At 42.3% G+C, this 16,046-nt stretch overlaps 1 protein-coding gene across 7 annotated transcripts in view; it reads right to left on the bottom strand.

Moving 5' to 3' along the window:
* The window catches only part of znf438 (zinc finger protein 438), a 220,377-nt gene that overhangs the window by 43,795 nt on the left and 160,536 nt on the right, over window positions 1–16,046 (bottom strand). For 6 of the 7 annotated variants that reach the window (XM_041183616.1, XM_041183617.1, XM_041183618.1 and 3 more), the window contains one exon: window positions 14,550–14,635. In XM_041183616.1, coding sequence (XP_041039550.1) covers window positions 14,550–14,635 — 86 coding nt within the window. Of the gene's footprint in view, window positions 1–14,549; window positions 14,636–15,335; window positions 15,346–16,046 lie in introns of those variants that run through there. The other variant, XM_041183622.1, reaches the window with a different exon arrangement.

Genomic DNA, 16,046 nt, shown 5'->3' with positions numbered 1-16,046 from the left:
CAAATCTGCAATGAGTAGACCTGAGTCTCCCAGTGTCGCAGAAAGGTGTTATAGGTATTGAACAGCAGACAGTTATTGTTAAACTATCCCTTTGCTTCTAATGAGAAAGGAAGTTAGGATGAAGGATAACTAATTATATGAATGGATGAATTAGGAGGCCCCTCCAGTCTGCTCTGCCATTCGATAAGATCACGGCTGATCTGATTGTAACCTCAACTCCACATTCCCAGCTACCCTGATAATCTTTCACCCTCTTGTTTATCAAGAATTTATCTAGCTCTGCCTTAAAATTATTCAAAGACTCCGTTTCCAGTGCCTTTTGAGGAAGAGTTCCAAAGACTCACAACCTCAGAAAAAATTTCTCCTTATCTGTTAAATGAGCAACCCTTATTTTTAAACTGTGACCCCTAGTTTTAGGTTCGCCAACAAGAGAAAACATCCTCTCCACATTGACCCTGTCAAGACCCCTCAGGATCTTAAAGGTTTCAATCAGGTCACCTCTTACTCTTCTAAATTCCAGTGGATACAAGACTAGCCTGTTCAACCTCTCCTCACAAGACAGCCTGTCCATTCCTGGTATTAGCCTGGTAAACCTTCTCTGAACTGCATCTAATACATTTACATTGTTTCTTAAATAAGGTGACCAATACTGTATACAGTACTCCAAATGTGGTCTCACCAGTGCCCTGTACAACAATTAACTTCTCGACTTGGTCTGCACAGGAATGCTATGTTTGGCTGCAGTAGAGAGCTTCAGTTGGAGACTGGTGACTGAGGGAATTTAAGGGTTAAATTCTATCTAAAGTCTAGTCTTTCTTTAATTTAGCAATTAACTAAAAGTTGCTGTTAGGATTGGAAGGTGCTGAGTTTTAGACCGGACAGGCCAGCGAGAGCGGTATAAAAGGGCACGAGAAACAGAAGCCAAGACAGAGAGGAGAGGCGAACCCTCAGGACCTTCAGGCAGTGGAGTTTGAAGTGATGTCATGATTAAAAAGTGACGTGACACAGGGGTGGCAGCTGATTGGTAAGTAGGGTCAGGTGAGTACTTCTACTTTTTCTGCTAATTAAACTGCTGCAGTCTATTAGCTTAAACGAAATTAGGTGAGGACTTTTGACTGTAATGGGAATGTTTGGAGTGGAATAAGGCCCTTAACGTAGTTAGTATTCTTTAAAGGGAGTAACTAACGAGCTTAATCTAAAGGGAAGTCATGGCAGCAGAGCTCACACCCATGATATGCTCCTCCTGCGCTATGTGGGAAGTCATGGACACTTCCAGTGTTCCTGGCAACCATGTGTGCAGGAAGTGTGTCCAGCTGCAACTACTGGCTAACCACATTTAGGAGCTAGATTCACTGTGGAGCAACCACAAAGTTGAGATTGTTGTGGGCAGCATGCTCTGTGAGGTGGTCATGCCACAGGTAAAGGCTGAACAGGCAGAAAGGAGATGGGTGACCACCAGGCAGAGTAGAAAAAGGCAGGTAGTTCAGGAGTCCCCTGTGGCCATTCCCCTCTCTAACAAATATACCGTTTTGGATACTGTTGGGGGAGATGACTTCTTGGGGGAAAGCAGCAGGAACCAAGTCCATGGCACTGCAGGTGGCTCTGCTGCACAAGAGGGGAGGAAGAAGAGTGGCAGGGCTATAGTGATAGGGGATTCAATAGTAAGGGGAACAGAAAGGTGTTTCTGTGTCCACAAAAGATATTCCAGGATGGTATGTTGCCTCCCTCGTGCCAGGGTCAAGGATGTCTTGGAGAGGCTGCAGGGCATTCTGAGGGGGAGGGCGATCAGCCAATGGCCATGGTACACATGGATACCAACAACATAGGTTAGAAAAAAGGGATGAAGTCCTAGAAGCTGAATATAGGGAGTTAGGGCATAAATTAAAAAGGACATCAAAAGTAGTAATCTCAGGATTACTGCCAGTGCCACATGCTAATGAGAGTAGAAATAACAGGATATATCAGATGAATATGTGGCTGAAGAAATGGTGCTGGGGGGTGGGGGGGGGGGGGGGGGTGGATTTAGATTCCTGGGACATTGGGACTGGTTCTGGGAAAGGTGGGGCCAGTACAAGCAGGATGGGTTGCTTCTGGGCAGGACCGGGACCAATGTCCTCGGGGGAGGTGAGGTGTTTGCTGGTACTGTCAGGGAGGGTTTAAACTAGAATGGCAGGGGGATGGGAACCTGAGCAGGGAGACAGAGGAGGGGGAAAAATGAATAGAAATGAATGATGGAAAAGTAAGAAGCAAAAGTGGAAGGCAGAAAAAACAAGGGCAAGAAACAAATGGGGGTTATAGTACAAAATAAAGCTAAATTGACTAACAAGGTTAAAAAGACAAGTCTAAAGGCATTATATCTTAATGTGTGGAGCATTCACAAGAAGGTAAATGAATTAACAGTGCAAATAGATATAAGAGGTTATGATATAGTTGCAATTACGGAGACATGACTGCAGGGTGATCAAGGATGGGAACTGAACATTCAGGTACTCAATATTTCAGAAGGACAGGCAAATAGAGAAAGGAGGTGGGGTAGCACTGTTAGTAAAGGAGAAAATCAATGCAAAAGTTAAGGAGGATATTGGCTCGGAAAATCATGATGTGGAATTTATTTGGGTGGAGTTAAGAAATGCCAAGGGGCAGAAAACATTGGTGGGGGTTGTCTGTAGGCCCCCAAATAGGAGATGTAAGGGAAAGCATTAAATAGGAAATTAGAGACACATGCAATAAGGGTATAACTGTAATCATGGGTGATGTTAATCTACATAAAGATTAGACAAACCAAACTAGCATAATACTGTGGAGGAGGATTTCCTGGAGTGTGTACGTGATGGTTTTTTTAAACCAATACGTTGAAGAACCAACCAAAGAGCAGGCTATCCTAGATTGAGTACTGTTCAATGAGAAAGGATTAATTAACAATCTTGTTGTGCTGGGTCCTGTGGGGAAGAGCGACCATAAAATGAAAGAATTGTTCATTAAGATGGAGAGTGAAGTTGAATCCGAAACTAAGGTCCCGAATCTAAATAAAGGGAACTACGAGGATATGAGGCACGGGTTGGTAATGAAGGGTTGGGGAACCTTACCAAAAGGTTTGATGGTGGATAGGCAATAGCTAATATTTAAGGAAGGTATGCATGAATTACAACAATTATTCATTCCTGCCTGGCGCAAAAATAAAACAGGAGAGTTGACTCAACCATGGATTACAAAACAAATTAGGGATAGTATTAAATCCAAAGAGGAGACATATAAAATTGCCAGAAAAAGCAGCAAGCCTGAAGATTGGGAGCAGTTTAGAATTCAGGAAAAATGGACAAAAAGATTGATCAAGAAGGGGAAAATGGAGTATGAAAGTAAACTTGAAGGGAACATAAAAACTGACTTTAAAGCTACTATAAATATGTGAAGAAAAAAAGATTAGTAAAGACAAGTGTAGGTCCCTTACATTCAGAAACTGAGGAAATTAAAATGGGGAACAAAGAAATGGCAGAAGAATGCAACACATTTTTTGGTTCTGTCTTCACAAAATTGGACACAAATAATTGCCCAGAAATGTTAGGGAACCAAGGGTCTAGTGAGGGGAAGGAATTAAAGAAAATCAGTATTAGTAAAAAAAAAATGGTGCTCGAGAAATTAATGGTGTTAAAGGCTGAAAAATCCCCAGGGCCTGATAATCTACATCCCAGAGTACTAAACTAAGTTACCCTGGAAATACTGGATGCATTGGCGGTCATCTTCCAAAACTCCATAGACTCTGGAGCAATTCCTACAGATTGGAGGTGGCAAATGTAATCCCAGTATTTAAAAACGGTGGGGGAAAAACAGAGAATTACAGACCAGTTAGCTTATCAGGAGTGGGGAAAACGCTAGAGTCTATTATAAAAGATGTGGTGACAGAACATTTGGAAAGCATTAACGGGATTAGACAAAGTCAGCATGGGTTTATAAAAGGGAAATCATGCTTACCTAATCTACTGGAGTTTTTTGAGGATGTAACTAATAGGATAGAAAAGGGAGAACAACCAGTGGATGTGGTGAATTTGGATTTCAAGAAGGCTTTTGATAGTAGTAAGAGGCTAGTGGGCAAAATTAAAGCACATGGGATAGGGGGTAATATATTGGCATGGAATGAGAATTAGTTGACAGACCAGAACAGAGAGTGAGAATAAATGGGTCTTTTCCCGGATGGCAGGCGGTGACTAGTGGTGTACCACAGGGATCAGTGCTTGGGCCCCAGCTATTCACGATACATATAAGTGACTTGGATGAGGAAACCAAATGCAATATTTCCAAGTTTGCTGATGACGGTGGGGTTGTGAGTTGTGACGAGGGTGCAAGGAGGCTTCAGGGCGATGTAGACAAGTTGTGTATGTGGGAAAACACATGGCAGATGCAGTATTACGTGGATAAATGTGAAGTTATATGCTTCAGTGTGAAAAGCAGAAAGGCAGAGTATTATTTAAATGGTGATATATTGGGAAATGTGGATGTACAAAGGAATCTGGGTGTCCTTGTACACCAGTCAATGAAAATAAACAGGCAGGTGCAGCAAGCAATTAGGAAGGCAAATGTTATGTTGGCCTTCATTGCAAGAAGATTTGAGTTCAGAAGTATGGATGTCTCACTGTAATTATACAAGGACTTGGTAAGACCAAACCTGGAGTATTGTGTGCAGTTTTGGTCTCCCCACCTAAGGAAGGATATACTTGTCATGGAGGGAGTGCAACAGAGGTTCCCATAGAGGGGATGGCAGGACTGTCATATGAGGAGAGATTGGTTCGACTGGGCCTGTATTCACTAGAGTTTAGAAGAATGAGAGAGGGTCTGATTGAAAGTATAAAATTCTAACAGGGCTAGACAGAGATGCAGGGAGAATGTTTCCCCTGGTTGGGGAGTCTAGAACCAGGAGCCACAGTCTCAGGATACAGGCCAGGCCATTTAGGACTGAGATGGAGGAAAGAATTCTTCACTCAGAGGGGGGTCAACCTGTGGAATTCTCTACCACAGGAGGCTCTGGATGCTGGATCACTGAGTATGTTCAAGAAAGAAATTGATAATTTTTTAGATATTAGGGGCATCAAGGGGTATGGAGAGAAAGCGGGAATATGGCGTTGAGATAGAGGATCAGCCAGATTATATTGAATGGCGGAGCAGGCTCAAAGGGCCAAATGGCCTACTGCTGGTCCTAGTTTCTTTGATACAAAGCTAATGTGTTTCCTCCTGTCAAGGGGAAAAGGAAGCCATTTTGAGATCAGGTTACAGGCTGCCCTTTAAACCCAGGTATATAACAGACAGGAAGCAGTTGCTGTTTTGTCTAGTGTGGCTTGTCGCCAACTGAGAAGGAGACAGCAAGAGACAGAATCAGCCAGGTAAGAGCACGGGCTCAGGTTAAAGACCAAGTTCATGAGGAGTTAAAGAAGGCTGAAAGACTTGCTTTAAGCTGGAGGAAGAAGTTTACAATGAACCCTCATACTTAGATAGTTCTGGGATTAGAGGTTACGCAGCTGGGAAATTAAAAATGAAGCCACCCATTGCAACCCACCCATGCTGTGAACAAGTGAACTCTTTGAAATAAGAACAGTAATTCTGTGGAGAGTGTGAAGCGCAATAAGTAAAAAGGAACCATTTATGTCTAAAGCTTAAATTATGTTACCTACAAAAGAAAACAGTGCTTAGTCACAGGTGTTTTTAGTCATTTATTACAGTTTAAGTTTTAAGACATGAAATCATGACGTTTATTCTTTCAGCTCTTAACTGGAAGTTTGAAGTTCTCTTTAAACGTTATCGGTCTCTAAGGAGATCGTAACACAATGAAGACTTATCATGTGTCCTTACAGAATAGAAATTTCCCAATTGCTTTGTCAGCACAACATCTTGTGTACTAATCCACTGTGCCATCATTCTACTAGATAGAAACTTGAAGAACAAGGACCCACTCAAACAAAACTGGGATTAATGTTCTAGATTTTAAAATGACCTGAGTATTGGTGGTTAACATACTCAAAACTAAATATCCAGTATATGCTACTGTTAATACACTTTGTTGTTTAGCTGAGTTTCACCATTTGACAGTTATCCAGTCTATCGCTTGTAAGGGACATATCTTTTTATTTTCTCTTGGACTGTGGATTAGAATTGCAATTGCTGCATTTGAAGGACATGTCCACTGGAGCAGAATGAAAGATATAGAAATGTTGCAGTCCTGGAACAGAGTGTGCCATAAGAGACAGGATGGTGCCAGAAAGAAGTCCTGGACCAAGGGAGCTGCCTGATAACAGCATTTTAATTGGTTCCTGGCCAGGTAACCAGAGGTTTTTGTGGTAATAGTACAGTAGAAAGTTCCTGGCCTGCAAAGAGAAAACATCTAAAAAAATCTCTCTTCTTCATATCTCTATAACCTGCTCTCTCTGAGGAAACCCCTGTAAAAAGGAAAAGGGAAAAACCACTGTGCTGGAAAACCACTTTGTGTCATCAACAAGAACTGAAAGGAATTTGGAAGACATAGATCAAAATCAACCTATCGAATCCTGTACTCCGGATTGTTGCTATTGAACTGTTTTATCTCACCCTTAAAATCCATATTTTGTGTGTCTTTTGTCTGTGTGCATGTTTTTGTGTGCGTGTGTGTATAGGGATTTAAGAAGGGGGTAGAGTTTAAGTTATAGTGTTAGAAGTTAAAGTTCATTTTTCTTTTTTTTTGCAACTAGGTAAAGACAATTTGTTCAATGAACAGTTATTTACTTACTAAGTTTACAAACCTGATGCTTATATTCTGTTAATCTAAATTAAACATGTAGAATTGGAGCAATCTGGTGGTTTCACACTTCTCACATTTATCGCAGCTCGGGGAACATTGGGGCTTGATATTACAGTGCACTATCTCCAGTGAGTCGTGACATACTGTAATAAACACCAACAGCTCAAAAGCTCTTTAACACACAAATAATTTAAATTAAAAATAAATGTGAAGGTTGGGTGAACTTAGGCAATATAAGAGATAAAAACAAAAAGCTGCGGATATTGGAAATCCAAAACAAAAACAGAATTACCTGGAAAAACTCAGCAGGTCTGGCAGCATCGGCGGAGAAGAACAAAGTTGACGTTTCGAGTCCTCATGACCCTTCAGAGTTTTTCCAGGTAATTCTGTTTTTGTTTAGGCAATATAAGGCTCACCTTCTTTGTTTAGATGCAGAATTGGGATTGTGATCTTTACTCCCCACTCTCATGATTGGACACAATGTTATCGTTATTCAAACTCCTGAAAGTGAAACCATTGCAGACATAGTGTCACAGGGATGGTGACACAATTAATCTCCTCTTCCTTCAACACTACCTTGATAAAGGGGTAACTCCTCATTGTTTAAACTTCACATTTTCCAGTTTGATTGTATTCCAATTTCTGAACCAATTAAAACAATAAATGAATGAGAACCCTTATTAAATGCAACATGAACGCTGAATGTGACTCGGATTAACTATCAACTCTCTAATAAACAATTCTGAGGTTGGAAATACATTTTGTCATATCACACCTTCGCAGAATCAACTGTCTCAGAGATCTTGTATATGCCATGAGCAAAGAAGCTGGAGGTCAAAGATATGAGTTGAATGGAAGAAAATACCAGTCTCCAGGCCTTCCAAACTTTAGGTGGCACTTCTGGGTAGCCCAGATTGGAGGCATTATGACTTGGAAAATAGCCTCACCACAGAGCTTAAGGTTATGTACAGAGAGTGAAACCTTCCAACGTACGTGGCCCCTTCCAATCTCTTTCATATCCCTTCACAGGAGACAAGATGACTTAAAGCACACTCTATAATTTCACTTTTGATCCAAAAGGGGCTCATATGCATGCCTGAAAATTCTCCTGGGTCTATCAGCAATTTCCCCAGTCTGATACAACAAAGAACTCCCAGATATATGATCCAAGATTTGATTCAAAGTCGAGCTGAGTAGGGCATCATCAGGCTTGCCCAGTTTTTTCCCCACAAATATGGCATCTGTGCTTTTAAACAATTCATGTAAAAATTCTACTTAGCAAGATGCAATGAGGTATGTTCATTCATACCCTTCCTCCAGGAGCCAAAGGGGAATCAACTCCTATGGAGCAAGTGCTATTTAAACTCCAATACACTCATAAACATAAGACTTAAATTGCCTTTTTATTCTTTCATCTGATGTGGATGCCACTGGCCAGGTCAGCATTCGTTGCTAATCCCTAATTGCCATTGAGAAGGTGGTGGTGGTGAGCCGCCTTCTTGAACTGCTACAGTCAAGTGGTGCAGGTACACCCGTATTGCGGTTAGGAGTTCCAGGATTTTGACCCAGCGACAATGCTGGAATGGCAAGGAAGTTCCAAGTCAGGATGGTGTGTGTCTTGGAGGGGAACTTGCTTCTGCTGTCCTTGTCCTTCTGGATGGTAGAGGTCACGGATTTGAAATGTGCTGTTGAAGGTGTGCATCTTGTATATGGGACACACTGTTCTCACTGTGCATCGGTGATGGAGGGAGTGAATGTTTAAGGTGGTGCATGAGTGCTGATCAAATTTTGTCCTGGATTGGGTTGAGCTTCTTGAGTGTTCTAAGAGCTGCACTCATCCTGACTTGCGCCTTGTGCATGGTGAACAGACTGTCTGGAGTTGGGGGGTGAGTTTCATGCTGCAGAATTCCCAGACTCTGATCTGCTCTTGTAGCCACGGTATTTATATGGCTGGCCTAGTTCAGGTTCTGGTCAATAGTAATCCCCGGAATGGTGATAGTGGGGGATTCAGCGATGGTAACGCCAATGAATATCAAGGAGAGATGGCTAAAATCTCTTGTTGAAGATGGTCATTGCCTGGTACTTGCCATTTATAAGCTCAAGCCTGGATATTGTTCTGCTACATATGCCAGCGGACCGCTTGTTGTGAATGGTGCTGAACATTGTTCACTGAGCATCCACACTTTTGGCCTTATGAAGAAAGGTCAATGATGAAGCAGCTGAAAATTGCTGGACCGAGGAAACTACCCTGAGGGACACGTGTAGCAATGTCCTGGGACTGAGGGGATTGGCATCCAACAACCACAACCATGTTTCTTTGTGCTGGGTATGACTCCAATCAGTGGAGAGTTTTTGCCCCAATTCCCATTGACTCCAGTTTTGCTCAGATTCCGTGATGCAGGGATTCACCAGGGCTCCTTAGACAGCACCTTCCAAACCCACGACCACTACCATCTAGAAGGGCAAAGGCAACAGATAGATGGGAACACCACCACCTGGAAGTTCCCCTCCAAGCCACACACAATCCTGACTTGGAAAGATATCGCTGTTCCTTTACTGTCGATGGGTCAAAATCCTGGAACACCCTCCCTAACAGCACTGTGGGTGTACCTACACTGCAGGGACTGCAGTGGTTCAGGAAGGCAGTGCACCTTCTCAAGGGCAACTGGGGATGGGCAATAAATGCTGGCCCAGCCAGCGAAGCCCATATCCCACAAACAAAGAGAAAAAAATGCCACAATTGGTCAAATGCTGCCATGTCACTTTCACCTCTCCTTGAGTTCAGCTGTTTGTCCATGTTTGGACTAAGGCTGTAATGAAATTAGGAGTCGAGTAGGCCTGGCAGAATGCAACACAGCATCAGTAAGCTGGTTATTGCTCTGTAAGTGCTGCTTGATGGTACTGCTGACACCTCCCATAACTTTGCTGATAATCAAGAGTGGGCTTATGGGACAGTAATTGGCTATGTTGGATTTGTCCTGCTTTTTGTGGATAGGACATACCAGTGCAATTTTCTACATCGCCAGTGTTGTTACTGTACTCAAACAGATTGGCTACGGGCTTAGCTAGTTCTGGCTCACAAGTCTTCGTACTACTGCCGGAATGTTGTCCGGGCCTATAGCCTTCGCAGTACGCAGTGCCTTCAACCGTTTCTTGACATCACATGGAGTGAAGTGAACTAACTGAAAACTAGCATCTGTGACGCTTATAGAACCATAGAAAAGTTACAGCACAGGCGGCCATTCGGCCCATCTTGTCCATGCCAGCTCGAGGACACCCAGGTGCCTTTTCTAATCCCACCTTCCTGCACCCGGCCCATAGCCCTGCAGCTTACAGCACTTTAGGTGTAGATCCAGGTACGTTTTAAAGTTTAGACCATAAGACACAGGAGCAGAAATTAGGCCAATCGACCCATCGAGTCTGCTCCGCCATTCAATCATGGCTCATAAGTTTCTCAAACCCATTCTCCCGCCTTCTCCCCGTAACCTTTGATCCCCTTACCAATCAAGAACCTATCTATCTCAGTCTTAAATATACTCAATGACCTGGCCTCCACAGCCTTCTGTGGCAATGAATTCCATAGATTCACCACTCTCTGGCTAAAGAAGTTTCTCCTCATCTCTGTTCTAAAAGGTCTACCCTTTACTCTGAGGCTCTGCCCTCGGGTCCTAGTCTCTCCTACTAATGGAAACATCTTCCCCATGTCCACTCTATCCAGGCCTTTCAATATTCTGTAAGTTTCAATCAGATCCCCCCTCATCCTTCTAAACTCCATCGAGTATAGATCCAGAGTCCTCAAACGTTCCTCATATGTTAAGCCTTTCATTCCTGGGATCGTTCTTGTGAACCTCCTCTGGGCCCTCTCCAGGGCCAGCACATCCTTCCTGAGATACGGGGCCCAAAATTGCTCACAATATTCTAAATGTGGTCTGACCAGAGCCTTATAAAGCCTCAGCAGCACATCCCTGCTTTTATGTTCTAGTCCTCTCGAAATAAACGCCAATATTGCATTTGCCTTCCTAACTACCAACTCAACCTGCAAGTTAACCTTAAGAGAATCCTGGACTAGGACTCCCAAGTCCTTTTGCACACCAGATTTCTGAATTCTCTCCCCATTTAGAAAATAATCCATGCCTCTATTCTTCCTACCAAAGTGGATGACCTCACACTTCTGTTGGGGGCCTCAGAAGGCCTAGATGGATCATCCACTTGGCACTTCTGACTGAAGGTAGATGCAAATGCTGTTTGAGGAACGAACATCCAGAAGGTCTAGACAGAGGGGAATGATACCTCAGCTACCAAGTAACAGGAAAAGGACCAAAGGGAATTTGGAAAGAAACCGTCATGATAGAATGTTAGATGTAATTGTCAAATTAAGCTCATACGGCTAATTATCACAGCCCTTTGCATCCAGCCCTCTTGGACAGATGAAAACTGGAGAGGATATGGCCAGAGCATCACAGTTACACTCATCTTCTAGTCCTATATTGAATCAAATTTTTGGAAATAATCTAGCTTGCTTTTTTGTCATTGGCCTTGGCTACATTATTACAACAGATGTACACCATAAAAAAATGTTCATTCCCGTGGTGAATTATCTGGGACTGTTTGCTATTTTGCATAAGCAATAGGTGCACCTGCACTTCACGGTAATGTGGTATAAAAGAGGTGCAAGTGTTGGTCCCATGAAACACAATTACATAGTCAAATGAAGTCACAAACAAAAACTCTGGTCTCATATCAGCAGATTTTATTCTGTAGGTTAACGCTTGTATGAGCCATCAAAATGAATGAAGAAAAAGCTGTAAATCAGGAATCCAGAAAGAAAGAAAAATGCAATTATTGCTAAATATTAATCTGTCCCTCAATAGTGAAAATCTTCTCAAAAAGCACAGCACACTGGAGCTCCAGTGTTCTGTATCAAGGAAACCCAAAAGCGTTTTCTCACTCGTTGGATGTCTTGATCAGTATCCATGCCCCCTCTGATCCATTCTTGATGACCATTAGGCCTGTCCTGACAGGTGCAAATTCCACCTGAATTGCTCAGGTTAGCACAAGTGTCACTGCTAGCTAAAATAAGGTGAATCACTGCCCTCTGGAAAAGTTTTGCTTCTGAGGCAGAACTCAATGTGGGAAAACTTTAAGCAATCTAGACTCCTTTCCTGCAGTACAGACCGCAGAACTGCCTCACAAATGCGAAATACACCCCTGTGTAGGGAGGGATAGGCTAATGCCAATAAGAACATGCACACTGGCCTGCAGGTACATGACAATAGTGATCCAACCCAGAAAATGCTACAGCACAGCCCTGTCAGGTTGTGCTGCTTCCACCCATGACCACCTCTGACCTTAACTACGTTAAATTCCAATAAAAACTTAGAGGCCGTTAAACTATTTTCCAGTAAACACAAACTGGGTTATCCACTATAATGTATAATGAAAGTATGAATGCTTTCTATTTTTAAAAAGAATCAAAAAGTTTAAATTACGTTTATGCTCAAACTGTTAATTGGTAAACTTTCAGCAATCTTCCTAACTCAAATTGCAATTGGTTTAGCTTCTTTAAATATGAGACGGGATGGGCATGTGGAAATGGTTTACTTTTTAAGCACTGAATGCAGACATGAAAGGTTCTAACAAGCGGGCAGTTATACTTTTGCGCTGAAGAAGAGTATTTGTTGGGTACATGTCAAAGGAAAAATATAACTTGGAAGACAACAGAGTTAATGAGGTGCAAAATCCTGCTCTCCACTTCTGAGGAAGTTGTGTTGCACCACATATAGCTCACAAAAAATGTCAAAAACCCATCATGAAGCAGGAGAAGTCCGTTGTCCTAATCACATTTTACAGATGTTAAGCAGTTAATAAAGTCTCTTTCTTATCAATTAGTTCTTGATTAAAGGCGGCTTTCTGGCCTGCTCAAAACACCCATTACTTTTTTTGTCAGAGATTAATAACACTGCGCTGTCAAAGTACCCTGCCTTTGTCACTGAATGACTATCGTGCAAACCATCTGCAATGTTAGCATCTGTTGGTGGTCTCTTGGGCAGATGTTTTAGTCTTGCTTTCTTGTCACTAGCCTTGGCTACATTATTGCAACAGATGTAGACAATCAAAAAAGTGTTCATTCCCATGGTGAATTATCTGGGACTGTTTGCTATTTTGCATAAGCAATAGGTGCACCTGCACTTTAATGTGATATAAAGGAGGTGTAAGCATTGATCACATGAAGCACAATTACATGATCAAATGAAGTCACAAAGTCCTGGTCTCAGGGTAGCTTAATAGCAGAGGTTTTTATTCTGTTGGTTAATGCTTGCATGAGGCATCAAATGAATGAGGAAAAAGCTGGAAATCAGGAATCCAGAAAGAAAAATGCAGTATTGTTTAATATTTATCTGCCCTCAACAGTGAAAATCTTCATTACATAGCACAGCATAGTGGAGCTCCAGTGTTCTGTATCAAGGAAACTGAAATGTATTTTCTCACTCATTGAATTCCCAATCACAGTAACAGTGTGCAGTGGAAGCAATAAATGGAACCATAATGCTTTGCGCATCAGCGAAGGGAAAGTGCATCATGGACAATACCCATTCACATGAGCTGCTTTCACAATCTCGATATGAGAGGTCTGGAAGATAAACATATGTCTGCCTGACATTATCGCTAGGAATTGTGCAGAGCAATTGAAGGAAGAGAAGATTTTTTTTTTTGATGTGTTGCAAAAGGTAGTATGGCAAAAATAAGTGTAAAACAGTGCTTTGAACAATGAACACTAATCTTCGTGTCAGGTAGAAGAATATTTCTCAAATTTATAAAATGCATCTATGTTGATTGAGAGGATTGTTGAGCTGATGGAGGGGGTGGCACGGGATGGTAGACAAAGCGAAGGGAATTAAAATCCAATGAGAGCGCAAAAGAAATGCACAGAAGTAGATCCCAAAAAAAGGTTGAGGGAAATAGAATACCAAGTGATGCAGAACAAGAGAATGCATGCAAATAAGAGTACAATAAGAAGCATACAGTTGAGATTCAGCAGTAATTCACCTGGCTGCCCTCTTTATACTTACATCATGTAACTTAATATTTCTCGTGTTTAGTTTTTGAAAGGAACTGAGTTAACCTGGGCATGATTTCTGTGCACAAGCCTTGAGCATATCTCCATTAGATCTACCATTAAGTGACATTAATGGCTTAGATATTAACACTGGAATCAGCTCTGACTGAGGAGGGCGGTGGTGGAAAAAGCAAATATAAACCTACAATGTAAATATAAATTGAAGTATGGTGATGCAAGGCCAAAAATGTTATAAAGTCCGCTATTTAAATTTAACCCAACAAATTGTTTCAAATCAATCGTTCCAATTTTAGAGAAGTAAGGTCACAAATATTAACAATGGCCAATTGCAAGATTCACTGTCCATTGATGCAAATATCTGAACCCACTACATAACAAAGTGCAATAGCGTTTAAAAAAAGCAAACATATTGTGCCTGTTCTCTAAGGGGATCCTCCTCATTGCCTTTCACCCTTTCATCATTGCATACCTCTATGCCAACTTCTTATGGCTACGATGCAATTAAGAGAGGTGGGCTTTTCTATAGCCTCAGATCACAATGCAACTTAACATGCTTTCAGCAACAGAAGTGCAAGAGGAATATCTGGTAATTAACTCTCAAAAATTATAACACTGTAGGTGAGAAATACATAGTTCATCAACAACAATTTATAACAAGACTTCTTGTAGTCTCAAGTTAGTCACTCCAGTTAATGAAAGATAATATCTTACCAGCCAACTTTGATGAATCATGAATAAAATCCTGCATCTCTTCACAGTTCTGTGTTTGGCTGTCATCTACATTGCCAACTTCTCTCCTGTAACGAAGAGATTGCAAGATAAGGGAAATGACAAGAGGCTGTTGTCTTGTGTGGAAGAAAAGCACAATTGGTTCAGTACCACGTATTGCTAGCATTATGCTGCACTTCATTTCGGATACTGTTCAGTAAAACAAAGCAATGAAAACATGATGAAAGCAAAAATCTCGATGCTCAGAATCATGCATGTTTATCACAGTTCATGTATTTTCTTATTTCAAAACCAATAGAGCATAGTTCCACAACAGAGCATTTACCTCCAACCTTAAGCACAAGAGGAGCAAGCCACTGAAATATAAAGACAAACAAAAACAGAAACAGAAATACCTGGAAAAACTCAGCAGGTCTGGCAGCATCGGCGGTGAAGAGTACAGTTGACGTTTCAAGTCCTCATGACACTTCAACAGAACTAAGTAAAATTAGAAAAGGGGTGAAATATAAGTTGGTTTAAGTGGGGGGGGGGGTGGTTTTTGTTGGGACAAGCAGCCAGTGATAGGTGGAGATAACCAAAAGCTGTCACAGACAAAAGAACAAAGAGGTGTTGAAGGTGGTGATATTATCTAAAGGAATGTGCTAATTAAGGTACTGCTTCATGCTCTCGTCGGGACCTGGAATATTTTTTATTAATTTTGCTTCCAATCGCCACCCTTCCATCATTTTGACATGGTCTATCTCTGACACTTCCCTTCCCTTCCTTGACCTCTTTGTCTCAATTTCTGGTGATAGACTGTCCACCAATATCCATTACAAGCCTACTGACTCCCACAGCTACCTCGACTAAAGATCTTCACATCCCGCTTCCTGTAAGGACTCCGTCCCATTCTCTCAGTTAACTTTGCCTCCGTCGCATCTGTTCTGATGATGCCACTTTCAAAAACAGTTCCTCTGACATACCCTCCTTCCTTAACCGAGGTTTTCCACCCACGGTAGTTGACAGGGTCCTCAACCGTGTCCAGCGCATCTCCCGCGCATCCGCTCTCACGCCTTCTCCTCCCTCCCAGAAACATGATAGGATCCCCCTTGTCCTCACTTATCACCCCACCAGCCTCCGCATTCAAAGGATCATCCTCCACCATTTCCGCCAACTCCAGCACGATGCCACCACCAAACACATCTTCCCTTCACCCCCCCGGCGGCATTCTGTAGGGATCGTTCCCTCCGGGATACCTGGTCCACTCCCCTATCACCCCCTACTCCTCCTCCCATGGCACCTCCCCATGCAAACGCAGAAGATGCAACACCTGCCCCTTCATCTCCTCTCTCCTTACCGTCCAAGGGCCCAAACACTCCTTTCAAGTGAAGCAGCATTTCACTTGCATTTCCCTCAACTTTGTCTACTGCATTCGTTGCTCCCAATGCGGTTTCCTCTACGTTGGAGAGACCAAACGCAGACTGGGTAACCACTTTGCAG

This window comes from Carcharodon carcharias, chromosome 3 (genome assembly GCF_017639515.1).
Source record: "Carcharodon carcharias isolate sCarCar2 chromosome 3, sCarCar2.pri, whole genome shotgun sequence".
Taxonomy (NCBI): domain Eukaryota; kingdom Metazoa; phylum Chordata; class Chondrichthyes; order Lamniformes; family Lamnidae; genus Carcharodon; species Carcharodon carcharias.
The sequence above is the reverse complement of the archived record's forward strand: the minus strand, read 5'-3'. Positions and strand labels throughout refer to the sequence as shown.